This window comes from Adiantum capillus-veneris, chromosome 7 (assembly GCF_014529385.1).
Source record: "Adiantum capillus-veneris isolate H3 chromosome 7, ASM1452938v2, whole genome shotgun sequence".
In the NCBI taxonomy this organism is placed as follows: Eukaryota; Viridiplantae; Streptophyta; class Polypodiopsida; order Polypodiales; family Pteridaceae; genus Adiantum; species Adiantum capillus-veneris.
The window spans coordinates 141,459,468-141,475,376 of NC_140937.1; the positions used below are offsets into that span (position 1 = coordinate 141,459,468).

The following is a 15,909-nucleotide window of genomic DNA, read 5'->3' on the forward strand; positions in this document are numbered from 1 at the left end:
TGAACAGATAATACACCACTCGGAGAGACAACTCAAGTCGGGGAGTCTACATCGAAAGTATTTAGTCAAGTTCAAGAATTACACTCCTTTAGATGCAAAGTGGATGACTGAGTCCGATCTCAAGGACTACCCTGACATCTTGCACAGTTATGTTGACGCTCTACAGTTGAGGTCAACTGTTTAGAACCAAGAGGGATGTAACTAAGTCAGACTTTGTAAATAATTAATTTATTTACGAGAAAAGAATTATCTAATTAGTTGTGTGCACACCAGAATAGACCTAGCAGTTCTAAGGCCTCAGGTGAGCCTAAATGCGGGCTGGAACACCTCACAGGGACCTTAGCAGAAATTACCCTGAAGCCCTAGTGATTGGGAAATCGGGTCTTCAGAAAGGGGTAAGCAGTAGCCTCAGATTTTAGGCTCAGAAAAATACGCGCGTCAGTACAAGCACATGAATGAGATGGGGTCCTTAGAACAGTGACCCTAAGGCTAATAAAGCCTTAGGGAAAGTTTCGTGAAATTAAATTTAACGGTCCGTGCCCGGGCGGGCGGCCGGACAAGTGTGAACAGGTAAAGGGGTGCAGTGCCCGTGCGGCATTGCGCCGGCAGACCTTTGGTGTTCTCATAAAAGAATCATTGGTAGCAGTTGTTAGTTAGTTGCACATTTTTTTTAATTAATGAGCTAGAAGTTTTTAAAGTCAAAAGTTGAATGGTTTTTAAGTTTTTAAAGTGTGCCAAGTGGCACACTTACCAATGCAAACTAACTCTCTCACTCTCACTCTCACCCTCTCTCTCTTCCTAGCGCCCCCTCTCCCTAATGGTTATTTAGGAGCCCCCTTCCCCCATTTTCAGGGCTGGCAGTGCATCTACCCCCCCTAATGTGAGCGTGCTCTACGCGGTGGAGCCCTCCATTGAAGCTTGAGAGCAGCCCCTTGCGACATATGTGGTAGCCTTGTGCTCCCATTGTCAAGAACAAGGGATCTCACAGTCATAGACACCTTCTGGTGAAGTTTCATCGCGAGAAGCTGCCGTAGACGCTCTCTTAGCAGAGTGCGGCTGCTGTAATTCTCTGTTTTCAGCCCCTAATCACCTAGATTAGGGCTGTTTTCAGCAGATCAGCCATAGAAATTCTCTTCTCTCTCCTTATCCTAAGTCTACATCAAGTTTGGCGCGATTCCATCGCGAAGAAGACCTCTGTTTCGGCGTAGGGGTGTGCACAGGTAAGAATTTCAGGTTATGTGCAGAAAATTACAGCAAGCTTGTGCGTGTGCATTTTGCTTGTTTCTCTTTTGTGTTCGATGCATGAAGGAATGAGCATGAAGGCAACACATAACGGAAGATGGACTCTCCTCTGTGAGAGCTTCCGATGAGCTGTTTCGGAAGATAGACTCTCTTTTCGAGAGCTTCCAACCAGTCTCGCAGAAGAGGGGAAATCCCCTAAGCAGTAAGAAAGTGGAAACACTTTCTCAGTCAGTAGTCGGAACAGAACAGAAGAAAGAATAGAGGACGGGCGTATGCCCCGTTCCTGTGCTTGTAAAGATTCTCCCTTAGTAATAAAGATATTCTCTTTGTGGGGGGGGACCAGCCCATCTTCTGGTCCCCAATGAAGTGTCAAGTTTTCTCGCTCCCTCTAATTCTCTTGAGTATTTGAAGTGCAATTAAACGTCAGTTTACGCTTCCGTATTTTTGTGACAGAACTGATGCAGCCAAGCATCCAGACAACATTGTTGGCGTGAGACCACAGGAGGCAAGAGAAGAAGAACGTGCCGAGGTGCACAAAGGATCTTCGGATCAGAATGAACGGCCTATTTCACGAAAAGGCCAGGAAAAAGCGCTCTCGCAGCTAGACGAGAGCAAGGACATCTCTATCTCATCTCCATCCTACTCTGCTGATTATACTTTTACTTCTCGATCATCTCGTCAGAAGAAGGAAGCCGCTACTACTGCCACTACCCTACATCAACCTAAAGATAAGCCTCGATTCAAGAAGCATGGTCGCAAGTCTCAACATCGCATGAGAGTCTTCAAATCGGGCGACAAGGACATCAAGTTCGAAACCTACAACGGACGGAGAGACATCTCCAAAGCACTGTCCTTCATCAGGCAGTTTGAAGTCGCCTTTACCAATGGGCACTTCACAGAAAGATCCAAATTACGCCATGTGGGGATGCACCTCAAGGAAACGGCAAGTAATTGGTGGTTAGCCAAGATTCTGGAAGGTTCTCAGGCCAGAACTTGGGAGAGCTTCAAATCTGAATTTTATGAACAATTTCTTCCACCCGACTTCGAGCAGGACATACGGAAGGAATGGGACTTGCTTGCCCAGAAGGAACATGAAAGAGTAACGACTTATGTGGACAAGTATTGGTCGGTTCTTCTGAAGGTCACTCCCTTCATGAAGATTGCCGACGAGGAAAAGAAACGAAAGTTCGAAGCGGGTCTCCAATGGCAGCTTCGAAAGAGTATGAAGGTGTATCCGCATGATACTCTTCAGAGGATGATGGAGTCAGCAATCATTGCTGAGGATTTGCACTCAACTGGGACGCCCAGAAAGATGGAGCATAGCACTTACCGAGCAAGACAAAGAGGGGTCTACGATGACCAAGGGAGCCAAGGAAGAAAACGTCCTCCATCTAGGGACGATGATCATTCTAAGAAGCCAGAGGGCACTGGCAAGCGAACTAAGTATCTTTCTCCTACTCAACTTCAAACTTTCAGAGAGAAAGGAAGATGCTTCTACTGTGGCGAGAAAGGACATATGAAACCGGATTGCCCGCTAAAGCAGCAACGGCAAGAACAAGCCTCTACAAGGCAAGAGAAAGCAAGGAAGGAACCCGAACCGCCAAGCTCGAACTCAATTCCAGATGTTCAAGGAAACACAGAAATGGAGAAAGGGAAGCGTCAACTTCTGAAGGGTTGGGGGTCTTTGAACAACCAGCGAGTACTGATTCTTTATGATCCAGGATCCACGGATAACTTCATCTCCCTGGATACTGCGGAACGTTTGTGCCTCACACCGGCTCAGCTTGGCACACCGGTTACATCCGGATCGGCATTCGAGGGGTTGACAACCAATGCAACTCCCGTGCAAGGACAGCTCAATCTTCGGATTGGCGAGTACAAGGACCGCGAATCATTTTTGATGGCACCCATCGAGGGATGTGATATTATCTTGGGCATGCCATGGCATTTCCACATGACACCTATTCCCGATTATGTGGAAAAGACCCTCACTTTTGATCATGGGGGTAAGAAAATAAAGATTCATGCTGATGCAGGAGATTGGCAGTTCCCAATTGTAAGCCATATCTCCATTAAGAAAGAAATGAAGAAGTGTGTTTCTGCTTACTTGATTTTTGCACGTGAGAAGGATAAAACTAGTAGAGACTCTCTCTCTAGTCTGGAAATTAAGCGTCTTCAATTTATTGAAAAGTACAAAGATTGTTTCACGGAAACACTTCATGATGAACTCCCTCCGGTACGCCCGGAAGATCACCACATAGATCTCATACCGGGTAGCTCGCCTCCCAATCAACCCCCTTATCGGGTGAGTCTTGCTCAACAAGAGGAAATTTTGAAGCAAGTCAATGAGCTTCTAGAGAAAGGGTTAGTTCGGCCAAGTGCTTCACCCTACTGCTCTCCAGTTCTACTGGTGCAGAAGAAAGATGGCACGTTTCGAATGTGCATAGACTATAGGTCTTTAAACAAGATCACGGTCAAGAATCGCTTTCCGATCCCTCGGATTGATGATATACTTGATAAGTTACAAGGTGCAAGTGTCTTTAGTCGCATAGACTTAAAGAGTGGGTATCACCAGATACGGATCGCCCTGAGGATGTCCATAAGACTGCTTTCCGCACAACCTTTGGACTATATGAATTTTTGGTAATGCCTTTCGGCTTGACCAATGCTCCTGCGACGTTCAATCGCATGATGGACCACATTTTCAGCCCGTATCGAGCTTTTACGGGAGAATTCTTTGACGACATACTCATCTTCTCTAAGTCAGAAGAGGAACATCGGAAGCACTTGGACTTAGTGTTTCAAGAATTGCGAAAGCATGAGTTGCATGTGAATGCAAAGAAGAGCGAGTTCTTTCTCTCAGAGATACACTATCTCGGCCATATAGTATCTCACAATCAAGTGAGTATGGATCCTGCCAAGATCCGAGTGGTGGAAGATTGGCCTATTCCCACTACGGTACATGATGTACGTAGCTTTCTGGGATTATGTTCATATTATCGAAGGTTTGTCCGAGGATTTGCTCATGTAGCAGGACCACTTCATGATTTGACAAAGAAGAAGATTCCTTTCAGATGGGGATCGAGACAACAAGGAGCTTTTGATCGGCCCAAGTACTTGCTAAGCCATGGACCTATTTTGATAGTGCCCGACTTAAGGAAACAATTTGAGGTTCACTGCGATGCTTCACGCGATTGCATCGAAGCAGTGTTAAACCAAGAAGGCCATGCAGTGGCTTATGAAAGCAGACGGCTTAGGGATGCAGAGTTGCATGCATCAATCTACGAAAAGGAACTCACGGCTGTGATTCACGCCTTATCCAACTGGAAGCACTATCTACTAGGAGCGGATTTTGTGATCAAGACTGATCACCAGAGTTTGCAGTATTTTCTTACGCAAAGGAAACTATCTGAGAAGCAGATGAGATGGGCAAACTTTTTGTCTATGTTTCACTTCCAGATCCTTCACACGGCTGGGAGTAAGAATGTGGTCGCGGACGCATTGTCTAGGCGGCCAAGGGTGAACGCTATCACTTCGGTGTATCACCAAGAATTAGAAGCACTACCGGATTTGTATCCGAATGATCCAGACTTATCCACCATTTGGGGAAAGCTACATCGTGGAGAGAATGAGTTTCCCTATTCCATTCGGGACGGTTATCTCTACCACCATCAGGCCATATGTGTGGCGGAAACATTAAGAAAAAAGATCATGGATAAAGCACACGCTTCGCCTTATGCGGGTCATCGGGGTATTCTCCCTACGACCTTAGCAATGGAAAGATATTTCTTTTGGCCTAGCCTTAAAGCAGACATTGATAAGTATGTCAGGGAATGCTTGGTTTGCCAAAAAGTGAAGTATGATCGGCATAAGATGCCTGGGTTGCTACAACCTTTGCCTGTGCCTAATGAACCTTGGGAAAGTATTGCCATGGACTTCATCATGGACCTCCCTAGAACTCAGATTGGAAATGACGCAATCTAGACCATTGTGGACAGGTTTAGCAAGCAAGCACACTTTATACCAGTCAAGAAAACGATCAAAGCATATCATATGGCTAAGGTCTTCATAGCACAGATCTTTAAGCATCATGGAATGCCTAAGTCTATTGTAAGTGATCGAGATCCTCGCATGGCAAGAAATTTTTTGGCGTGCCTTGATGGATAATCTTGGTACGAAGCTGAATTTTTCATCTGCCTACCATCCTCAAACGGGCGGGCAAAGTGAGATAACCAATTCCACAGTATTGGATATGTTAAAAGCTTATGTGTCAGACCGGCAATCTGATTGGGAGAAATATTTGTCTCTTGTCGAGTATGCGTATAACAATACCATACACTCATCGACAGGGAAAGCACCTTTTGAGATTCTCTATGGTAAGCCTTTGCTTCCACCGATCCTTTTAACTAAGGATAAGATCTTTGCAACAAATGAATTTGTCCAGGATTTGGACACAGCCTACGGGCATGTTAGGAGAGCTATTCTACGCTCTCAGGAAAAGCATAAGAAAGCTGCAGACAAGCACAGAAGGAATCTAGACTTAACAATCGAACAGTTAGTCTTACTCAAGTTTGAGAAGGCAAGACTTAAGAAACAAGCGTCTCATAAGGGGAAAGTGGTAAAACTTTCTACCCGTTATTATGGGCCGTTTAAGATCACTGAGCGAGTGAATGATGTCACTTTCCGATTAGAGCTACCGCCTAATTGGAAGATCCATAATGCTTTCCATGTCAGTTTACTCCGGCCGTATGTGGGACCGCCTCCAAGCCAGCCTAGTGCTGAGAAACCTCCTGAGGTTGAGGAAACAAAAGAAATACTCCAACCGGAGCAGATAGTAAGTCATCAGGAGCGGTCTCTCAAATCCGGAAAGATAACATGGAAGTATTTGGTTAAGTTTAAGAACTATTCGAATCTAGATGCTCAGTGGATGACGCAGGAGGAATTAGCAGCTTATCCCGAGATACTGGAGGTATATGTCCAAGCACTACAGTTGAGGTTAACTGTTTAGAAGCCAGAGGGATGTTGCTAATTGGACTATTTTCTTATTTTTAATGATAAATCTCTTTTTTAGGATATTTTATTATGTGCACTAAGAACTGTTAAAAGATTGTAGCTACAGGAACTGCCATCAAGAACGGACAAACTTTGATGTGTCATTTGATGGGTGACGGTAAACATCCCGAAGGAGTTTCCGTAAGTTCGGTGGAAAGGGCCGGGTTACGAGTGCCCTTGATGCGTCACATGATGGGTGACGGGTGCATCAGTATAAGGGGGCATCCCGTAGGCTAAGGAGGAAATCCGAACTGAGTAAGAAAATACGCGTAAGAACGCAAGCACAAGAATAAAGATGGGTTCAATGAAGCTTTTTACGAAAAGCAGGAACAGTCGCGAGAGGGCAGATGCTTTCCCGCGAGGAGTCTGTGTCTGCATTGCATCTGTGTCGTATCCTGCACCCGAGGTGTCACAAAGTGATGACGTGGCGGACAACAGAAACCCTAATTTCTGCCAGAAACCCTAAAATTCCTGCAAACCCTAATTTTTGCCAAAAACCCTAAATTCCGGAAATCGCGGAGGCGGATTATTATTAAAAAAAAAAAAAAAAAAAAATGGAAAATGATGAGCGACGCGAATTTTGCTTTTGCTTTTTTTTTTATAAAAAAAAAGAGAAAAGACTCTCTAAGAGAGAGAGAGAACTGATGCTTTTGATTTTAAAAGCTTTTGGGGCTCTGCTTTTGGGCATCCCTTGTAACCTTTAAATTAGTGGTGAGGGCCTCACTTCTCAGAGCATCTGGACGCAGAGTCTGAGAGTGAAACCCTAACCGCTCTCTTGTACTTTGATGATTGATTAATACAAAAAGAAATACCGAAAGGGGCGCCAGTCTTTGGGGCCAATATCTCTAGGCACGGAACTCCGCCGGGCCAGTGCAAATCTATTGTGATCTGTGAATTGTTTTGAAGTGGTTATTTGGTGCTGTCGCGGTTGATTCTTGACTTGGAGTGTCCAAGTTTGTTACAGTGGTATCAGAGCACGGCCGATTTCTCTTCTACGGGAAATCCGATCCCCGAATTTTATTTTTTTTTCCGCGGCACCTATGGCTTCAGGCAATGATCAGTCGACTCCCTCTGCATCTGGAGATGCGGGCTGGGATCACAACGAAGATTCAGACAGAGAGTATGGCCCGCCTTGGCCTACTTAGGCGGAGCGGCGAGAGATAGAGCGTCGCCAGTTGATCAGCGATGCAACAATGATGATGCTCAATTTTGCCAAGGACCCGAAGATGGCAAAATATATGAACCAGACTTCTTTGAAAGAGCTACAGATGGAGTGGCAGAGAACCACAACACCACTCCCGAAACCCGCTCTCAAGAAACCTTCTGCCTCCAAGAAATATACGGAGAAGGAACTGGAGAACGTGGTTGATGCACGGATTGCTCAGCTTTTCGACGTGCAAAAGAAAGGCAAAAAGCACGGCAAAAAGCAGAACAAAGATACTGACTTCCCGGGATATTTGGGTCGTCAGTCGACATTCGACAAAGCAAAGAAACGGAAGAAGCGTGTTCGATTTGAAGGAGTACCCAGTTCTTCTTCTTCTTCTTCTGACAGTTCTTCTAGCTCCTCGGATTAGAGCGAAGAAGACAGAAAAAAAGCAAAAAGCGAAGCAAGACACAAAGCTTCGGAACGGGCAAGAAAAAGGCAAAGAAGGCTACATCTCGCCCAGAGACTGACAGTTCTACTGAGGACTCGTCTACAGACAGCTCAGATTCCGATGACGGAAAGTTTTATGCGAACAAGAAGAATTTTTACAAAGCCAACCAGTATGACTTTCTCGAAGATAACAGCAAGAAAGTCCGAGAGTTTAAGGAAGGTGGCCACTCGATCAAGTTTGATACTTTTCAGGAGACTCAGATGCTTCGAAGGCTGTGTCTTTGACATCGCTTTCGCCAGAGGACGCTATTCAGAGCACTCCAAGATTCGGAGAGCTGCCTCTTACTTTAAGGGGAATGCTCGTACTTGGTAGTCCACGCTTCTATTAAGCAAGACTGTGCCAGTTACATGGCTGAAATTCAAGAGGCTTTTTATTTCTTCTTGGTTTACTCAAGAGTTTGAGCGAGATATACGAGCTGCTTGGAACCATCTCCGGATGACCAAGAGCGATACAGTGAATTCTTATTGTGAAAGATTCTGGAGCTCTTTTCTACCCGCCTCTTCATTCAAGAAGATCTCATTCAGAGAACAGATTGAGCAGTTTACCTTGGGTCTACCTACAGAGATCCGAAATCACTGCTTGGAACAGAAGTCAGCTTCTATTCAAGAGTTGATGAGTCATGCGAAGCGGGGCTTTGCCATTCACTCTGGCAGTCTGACCTACCCCACAGATGAGGCCATGACACAACGAGCCGAACAGACTTCTGGGAATGAAAGTAGAATGAAAAAGAGCAACCCAGAGAAAAAAAAGGATGCACGACCCAAGCTTACTCCTGAGGAGAGAGCTCGCTTCATCAGAGAGGGGAAGTGCTTTGGATGCGGGAAACATGGACATATTTCCGCAAAGTGCCCTGATAAGGCACAGAAAGAACAGAATGATAAAGACGACGACAGGTCTGAGAGTTCGAGAGCAGCTGAGGAATGTGGCAGAAAAGGCAGATAGAAAAGCAGAACTGGTACCACATGGCGTGGGACTTGCACCGAATCAAATGAATGAAAGTACAAACTTTGCCGTTTTTTTTTTGGGGCAAAGTGAAGGATCAAGAAGCTCTTTTGAAGGAGCCAAGGCCAACTTCTTTTCACTTGGAATTGGCGGCTCGATTTGGAACTGCGCCCGACAGACTGACGCCACTGGCGGAGGTAGTTCGACTGGCACCCGGATGGGATGTTGCCATTACACCGAGCATTGGCAAACTTCGTTTGCAATGACAGGGGTGTTCAGGGCACGTGAGTGACGTTCTACTCGGGATCCCTTGGTACCACAAGAACTACGCCGTGGTTGACTACCGGGCCGAGAAAGCGACTTTGATAAATGAAGGGCTTAGAGATTGTACTTGATGAACTTCAGTTTTCTTACTCATTCTTTTGGGAGAACTGAACGATGGATAAAGGTTGAATATGTTTTGACCTGAAGAAAAGAACGCCAAGATTTTTTTCTCCACGCTCATGCCGATTGCTTTTGAGAGGGCCTGAAGATCATACCATTGATCTGATATCTGGAAGCACACCACCGAATCGGCCACCTTATCGTGTGAGCCGAGTACAGAATGAAAAGATTATGAACTCAGTGAAAGACCTCTTGGAAAAGGGTCTTGTCCAGCTTAGTACTTCACCGTATTGCTCTCCAGTGTTGTTGGTTTTGAAGAAAGACAGATCTTGGAGAATGTGCATCGATTATAGCACTCTCAACGAAATCACCATCAAGAACAGATTTCCGATTCCTAGGATCGATGATATACTCGACAGGTTACAGGGATCCTCGTGCTTTAGCAGGATTGACTTGAAGAGTGGATATCATCAGATCAGGATAGCGCCAGGAGATGTCTACAAGACAGCTTTTCGGACGACTTTTGGGTTATTTGAGTTTTTGGAGATGCCTTTTGGCTTAACCAATGCTCCTGCGACATTTAACCGGATGATGGACAGGATTTTTCGAGAGTACAGGCTATTTGTTGGCACTTTCTTTGACGACATCATTGTTTTCTCGAAGAATGAGGCAGAACACAGAGATCATCTGCTTCAAGTCTTTTAGGCATTACGAGATCACACGCTAGTGATTAATGCAAAGAAAAGTGAATTTTTTCCTACCATGGATACTGATTTGTTCTTGACTTCTTGTGAGTGCAGGAACTGATAGCCGAAATGACTGCAGCATTTTGGTCTGATTGATCTCGAATAGACATGGTTGCAATAGGGGTTAGTCAATCGGACATCGATGAGGTCCCGATTGGACCTAGATGTGATTGCTAGCTACATTGCCGATAAATCATGGTCTAAGATCCGAATGAATGTTGAATGTCATGTGATGTCCTGTGATGTCTGGTGATGTCCTGTGATGTCGTGTGATGTGACTGTCGATTTTGTACATGTGCTAGATGTGTGTTCCTAGTACGTAGGTACTAACAGTCAGTGTCTGCTAAGACGGTTTATGGCTTTTGTCGGTTTTGCAGGCGTAATCGCGGTCGATTACAATGCTTTCAAGAGGGGGGTATTTCACAAAGTGATGACGTGGCGGACAACAGAAACCCTAATTTCTGCCAGAAACCCTAAAATTCCTGCAAACCCTAATTTTTGCCAAAAACCCTAAATTCCGGAAATCGCGGAGGCGGATTATTTATTATAAAAAAAAAAAAAAAAATTGGAAAATGATGAGCGACGCGAATTTTGCTTTTGCTTTTTTTTTTATAAAAAAAAAGAGAAAAGACTCTCTAAGAGAGAGAGAGAACTGATGCTTTTGATTTTAAAAGCTTTTGGGGCTCTGCTTTTGGGCATCCCTTGTAACCTTTAAATTAGTGGTGAGGGCCTCACTTCTCAGAGCATCTGGACGCAGAGTCTGAGAGTGAAACCCTAACCGCTTTCTTGTACTTTGATGATTGATTAATACAAAAAGAAATACCGAAAGGGGCGCCAGTCTTTGGGGCCAATATCTCTAGGCACGGAACTCCGCCGGGCCAGTGCAAATCTATTGTGATCTGTGAATTGTTTTGAAGTGGTTATTTGGTGCTGTCGCGGTTGATTCTTGACTTGGAGTGTCCAAGTTTGTTACACGAGGACGCCTGGAATGTGTTTGTGTAGCATTGTTTTCACTAACTGAGTGAGTTTTTAAAGTTTGAACAGGTTCACACTTTATTTTATAAAGTGGCCAGTCACTTTTAAGTGACCAGCCCTTTTATTAATAAAATAAAGCAAGCAAGGCTCTCAAAAAAAAGCCAGCGCTAAAAGCTAACGCAGGGGGCTGAAATTGCGATCTCTCTCTCTCCTCTCTCTAGGAGCGCCAAGCTCTGCTTTTTGGGCCTCTATTCCCGCCGGGTGCCAGACCCTATAAAAGGGTAAGCCATCGTTCCAGTTTTGAACATGCCGGAAGCAGCAAGAAGTGCTAGCGCTGGGATTCTAGAGTAGAGGCTGGTGACGGAAATTGCAAGTGCTCGCGTGACGACTGAGTACGGGGGTCGATTCTCCGAGCAAGGAGCGACAGGTATAAGGTGTTGATACGCATTGAGAATTGTTGCTTAGTGTGGTTTGTTTTGCAGGAATCTCCCGTCTTACGGGAAGGCCCTTAACGGGAAGTACGGCTTCACGCCTAAGTCCCTTAAGGGAAAGTACGGCTTCGCGCCTAAGTCCCTTACGGGAAGGAACGGACTTGTGCCCAAGCCCTTTATGGGAAAGCACGACCTTCGGGTCTAAGATTACAGAACGGAGGGGTTTCCTCGGGTTCTCGTGCTTGTATAAGAACTCTCCCTGAATAAAAAAATACTCTTAACGGGGGGGGGGGGGGGACCAGCCCATCTTCTGGTCCCCAATACTGTGTCGATCTTCTCCCTTCTCTCATGTTTGCAAAGTATTATCATTTTCAGATTTTCTAAGTGCTCGTGTATGCTCCCGTTTTGTGACAGACGTGGCAGCTCTACGGACGTCCACAATTTGTGTTGACTTGCTGACGTGGCAGATGTACGGATTTCCACAAAACGCGCTAGCAACTTTTGGCGCTAGTGCTTTTGAGGCAAGTTGCTTTTGAGTTTGACAGCTTTTCATGTAACTGCTTTTCAAGGCCAAGGGCCTTTAAATATGTGCAGAGGGCTCATTCTCTGGCACGCTTCAATTCGAAGGTGCAGAGGGTGGAGTACCGGCATTAAACTGAGTTCAAGCAATATAAAGAAATACCAAAAGGGGCGCCAAGGCTTGGGGCAGTTCATTCTGTTCTTTTCTGTTGGCACGTGGTGACCGTCTCGTGACACCTGTCCGTGATCATCTTGAACTCTAAGATAACCCATAACATGAAGCTTCAATTTGCAAGTGCCAAATGTTGTCTTATGCTTCTTCTCCCATCTTATCAGTGCTAGAAATATGGCCATCCTTCTTGAATCCAAATGGACATGACAAGCTTACTCGAACACAAGTTTTTTGGACTTTGACAAAAGACACAAGTAACATATACAAAAGACCACATTAGAGGTGTCACACTCACACGTTGTACACTATGCATAAGCTTCAAGTAGAGGCTTTCGGAGAGGGGAGAGTGCTTATGAGTTGCATGCAACATAGTATCCATCAACGAATGCACAATATGCAGAGAATGTGGACAATTGAAGGTCTACGTTAGGTTATGTCTTCCATGGCTTAGGGGAGGGGTGCACTAGCTTTCCTCTAGACATGGCCCAAGCTATGGATGCCATGATGGGGGATATTGGATCGCAGAGAGTGCTGACGAGGAGGAATTCTGGGTTGATTGGGGCTGAACAGCAAGTCTTGGAGTCAGATTCCTCCTCGATGCTGGAGACGAACTTTGTCTTCAATTCAAAGGGCAGAAAACGAGCTTGTGATAGCAGCTCTAATACTAGCGGGCATGGGAAAATTTTGAAGCCCTCTTCTTTCGAAATGCGCACTATGACCAGGGAGATGCTCCATGGGACAGTTGTGCTCAGTATGAACAAGGACCAGGATGGCTTTGTTACGAAGGTTGACTTCAATCCGAGGTTGGCCTTACAAGGCTTGGAGCCTTGCTGTGCCAAATCTACAGTTTTGTATTTCATGGGCCGTCGGATGACAACTCAAGGCTTATGGGAGTGGGCGACCACGGCTCTTAACAATCGAAATGAGATCAGTCAATTTACCATTGTGGGTAAAGGTATTTATGTGGCCATGTGCACCTTTGAGCAATCAGTTCAGGATCTAGTTATGAGAGGAAGGGTCTAGGGGGCGTCCTATTTCGCTTACGCCATGCCATGGACACCAGAGTTATGCCCGAATGAGGAGATGATTGCTTTTTGCCCTGTGTGGGTCATGCTCAAGAGCTTTCCTATTTGGTTGCATGATCATGTTCCTATCATTGCTTCCACGATGGGTCGAGTGTTGTTTATCCCTAAGTTACATAGGATTATTGGATGTCAAGGTGTGTATATTGTGGAACATGAGCAAACCTATTCCCAAATATGTGGACCTCAATATGGGAGATTTTGGCGCATTTTCGTAAGAGCTGGCGTTTGCCTCCTTCCCCAATGCCTGTTACAAATGCCACAGAATTGGTCACTTTGCAAGGGAACTGCCCCGAGGTAGCGGTGATCAGTAGACCGGCGGTCAAGTCCACCTGGAGGCAAGTCTTCAAAGAAGCTTAGGCACCTGTGTTAACAGATGAAGGCATACTGGAGGAGAAGATGTCACAAAGTGATGACGTGGCATGTGGTCAAACAAACGCCAGAGAAACTGAATGGATGAAGCACCGTCCATGGGGCCCGAAACCCTAAAAGACAGAAGCTTAAACCCTGAAGGAGATTTCCGTAAAATGCGCTGACTTGCTGATGTGGCGTGACGTCATAGGACTATACGGATTTTCCAAATTTTGCGCTGCCGTGCTATCCAAAACCTAAGGCAGCTTGTATTTTGTCGTGCTCTATAAGAACACATCGTCAAGGCAAAGTGTTCAGCTTCCTTATTTCTCAACAAAGTTATCCAAAACAGGGTCTCACAGGATGATAAAAGTTACATCTACAAGAATGTAGCATGGAGACTTCTAAGCATCCGAACAGACTGATTTTCCAAACATACAAGGTAGGGCTTAGCAACAAGCCAAACAAGAAGATTAACCTCATCGATTGTATCATCCACTGGCACATAAGAATTTAAAAAAAAAAGGATTTCTTACCTTTCAAGCTCACCCTCAGCAAAAACGTGGTAGTATCTGTCGTAGACGATTGCAGCTTTCTTATCATCCTTCCTTGCAAGCCCACTGGCTACGGCCCCTGCAGAAGCTCCTGCTATTTCAGCCCGATGAAAGGGCAAATGCCATGGGACAAAATAATCCTGTTGTTCTACAGAGTTACACGCTGTTAGCTGCACACTCACTTGTTTTGAATCATGTTCAAAGCTGACTCTCCTAATCATTTTCACCATGTCGTCACTATCTGAGGCAACATTCAGAGTTTTTTGTTCCTCTATAGATTGCAAGGGGGCTGCTAGCTGCTTGCTGCTCTTGGATTTTATCCCCGCACCAACCCATTCCTCTGAATACTTTGACATGAGAGGGGTCCATTTAGACAGCAGGGTCTTATCTTCTTGCTCGACTGCCCAAACAGTGATAAGTATTTTGCCTCCTCTTACTATGACTCTGGCAAGTTCTTCAATAGCTTTCTTGCGCCGTTCTTCAGTACTAAGGTGATGCAGCACCGCAATAGATATGGCCGCATCAAAAGATTCATTCCTATATGGCAAGCATAAAGTATCTGCCACAAGGACCTCATTGCCCCTCTCAGAGCATATTGAAACAAGAGGAGAGCTTAAATCACAGCCCAAAAAAAAGCACCGTGGATTAAGTCCCAAATATTTACCATTCCCACAACCAGCATCAATGATTAGAGAGCCTGGTAGTAAGGACTCCAGAAAGCTGGCAACTTTAGGCCACTTGGCAAACCGTGTGGAACTAAAATGAGGTGCAATTGCGTCGTAAACCCCATGCACAAATTTCTTTTCGATGTCCGGGGTAATACGAGAATCAGCTTCATGCATCATTCTGATACAAATATGGCTGCGCTTATTCAGAGATGCAAGTAAGATCCTACACTTGACATCAATCAAGTATCATTTTGACAAAAATATGGCTGCACTTTTCCTCTGCAGATGCAAGTTGGATCCAACAATTGACATCAATCAAGTATCATTCTGACATAACGATGGCTGTGCTTTTTGCAAGCATGATCCAACAGTTTATCATCAATCAAGTACCACTACGTGAGCCCCTGTTAATCTGATAAGCTTTCAATTTCAAGCCAGCATCCAAAGAGGAAGTAACTAAACAAGCACCTTGTTGTGACTACTTCTCTGAAGCTGCTCTGCCATTTCGCTGAGGGGTAGGGTAGTTCATCATCTCCCTTGGATCTGTACTTCTACTGTGCCTCGGTCTTGAACGTGAAATGTAAAAGACTGAAGCCTTTTGAGCCCCTGTTGTAGTACCTACTGGTGTTGGCCTTAGTACCCCAAGGGTCAAGGGTGTTGGCCTTAGTGCCCAAGGTGAAGGTCGTCCAATTTTCATTGTGAGACGAGTGTCCTTAAGGGACCTTAAAAGTCTTTGTGAATAACTCTTTTAAAAGCTATTCTGTACCGCTGTTTGCATTCGCTTTTTTTTTGGGATGTTTAAAAAAAGAGTTTTAGAGAACAAAGAATTAAACATTTATTCATAGGAGTTTGATCCCTTGATGATAATGATCTTTTCATTTAAAGCTTTTAAAATTTTTCATTACATATAAGCTTCCCACAAAATGTGAGAATTATTAAAAAAAATTACTCTTATTATATCTTATGTTTATTAGACTTACATTTTGCTATGAAAATATTCATATTTTTTTTGGTTTTAATTTGGCAATGGATTCTTTTATTTATTTTACATCCTTTTCATTTTATTTTGTTTTAAGTTGACTACAGACTAGAGGCAGCGCTCGCTATTGTTAGACTCATAGTCAATAACTCTTTTG

At 44.7% G+C, this 15,909-nt stretch overlaps 1 protein-coding gene across 2 annotated transcripts in view; it reads right to left on the reverse strand.

Annotated features, from left to right (window-relative positions):
- LOC147454717 (S-adenosyl-L-methionine-dependent methyltransferases superfamily protein) overlaps positions 1–15,466 on the reverse strand; it is a 45,580-nt gene extending 30,114 nt beyond the window's left edge. Inside the window, exon 1 of one of the 2 annotated variants that reach the window (XM_086516577.1) lies at positions 14,088–15,466. In XM_086516577.1, the coding sequence (XP_086372703.1) occupies positions 14,088–14,950 (863 nt within the window). In that variant the 5' untranslated portion in view covers positions 14,951–15,466. The remainder of the gene's footprint in view (positions 1–14,087) is intronic. The other variant, XM_086516576.1, reaches the window with a different exon arrangement.
- Between the last annotated feature and the right edge of the window lie 443 nt (positions 15,467–15,909).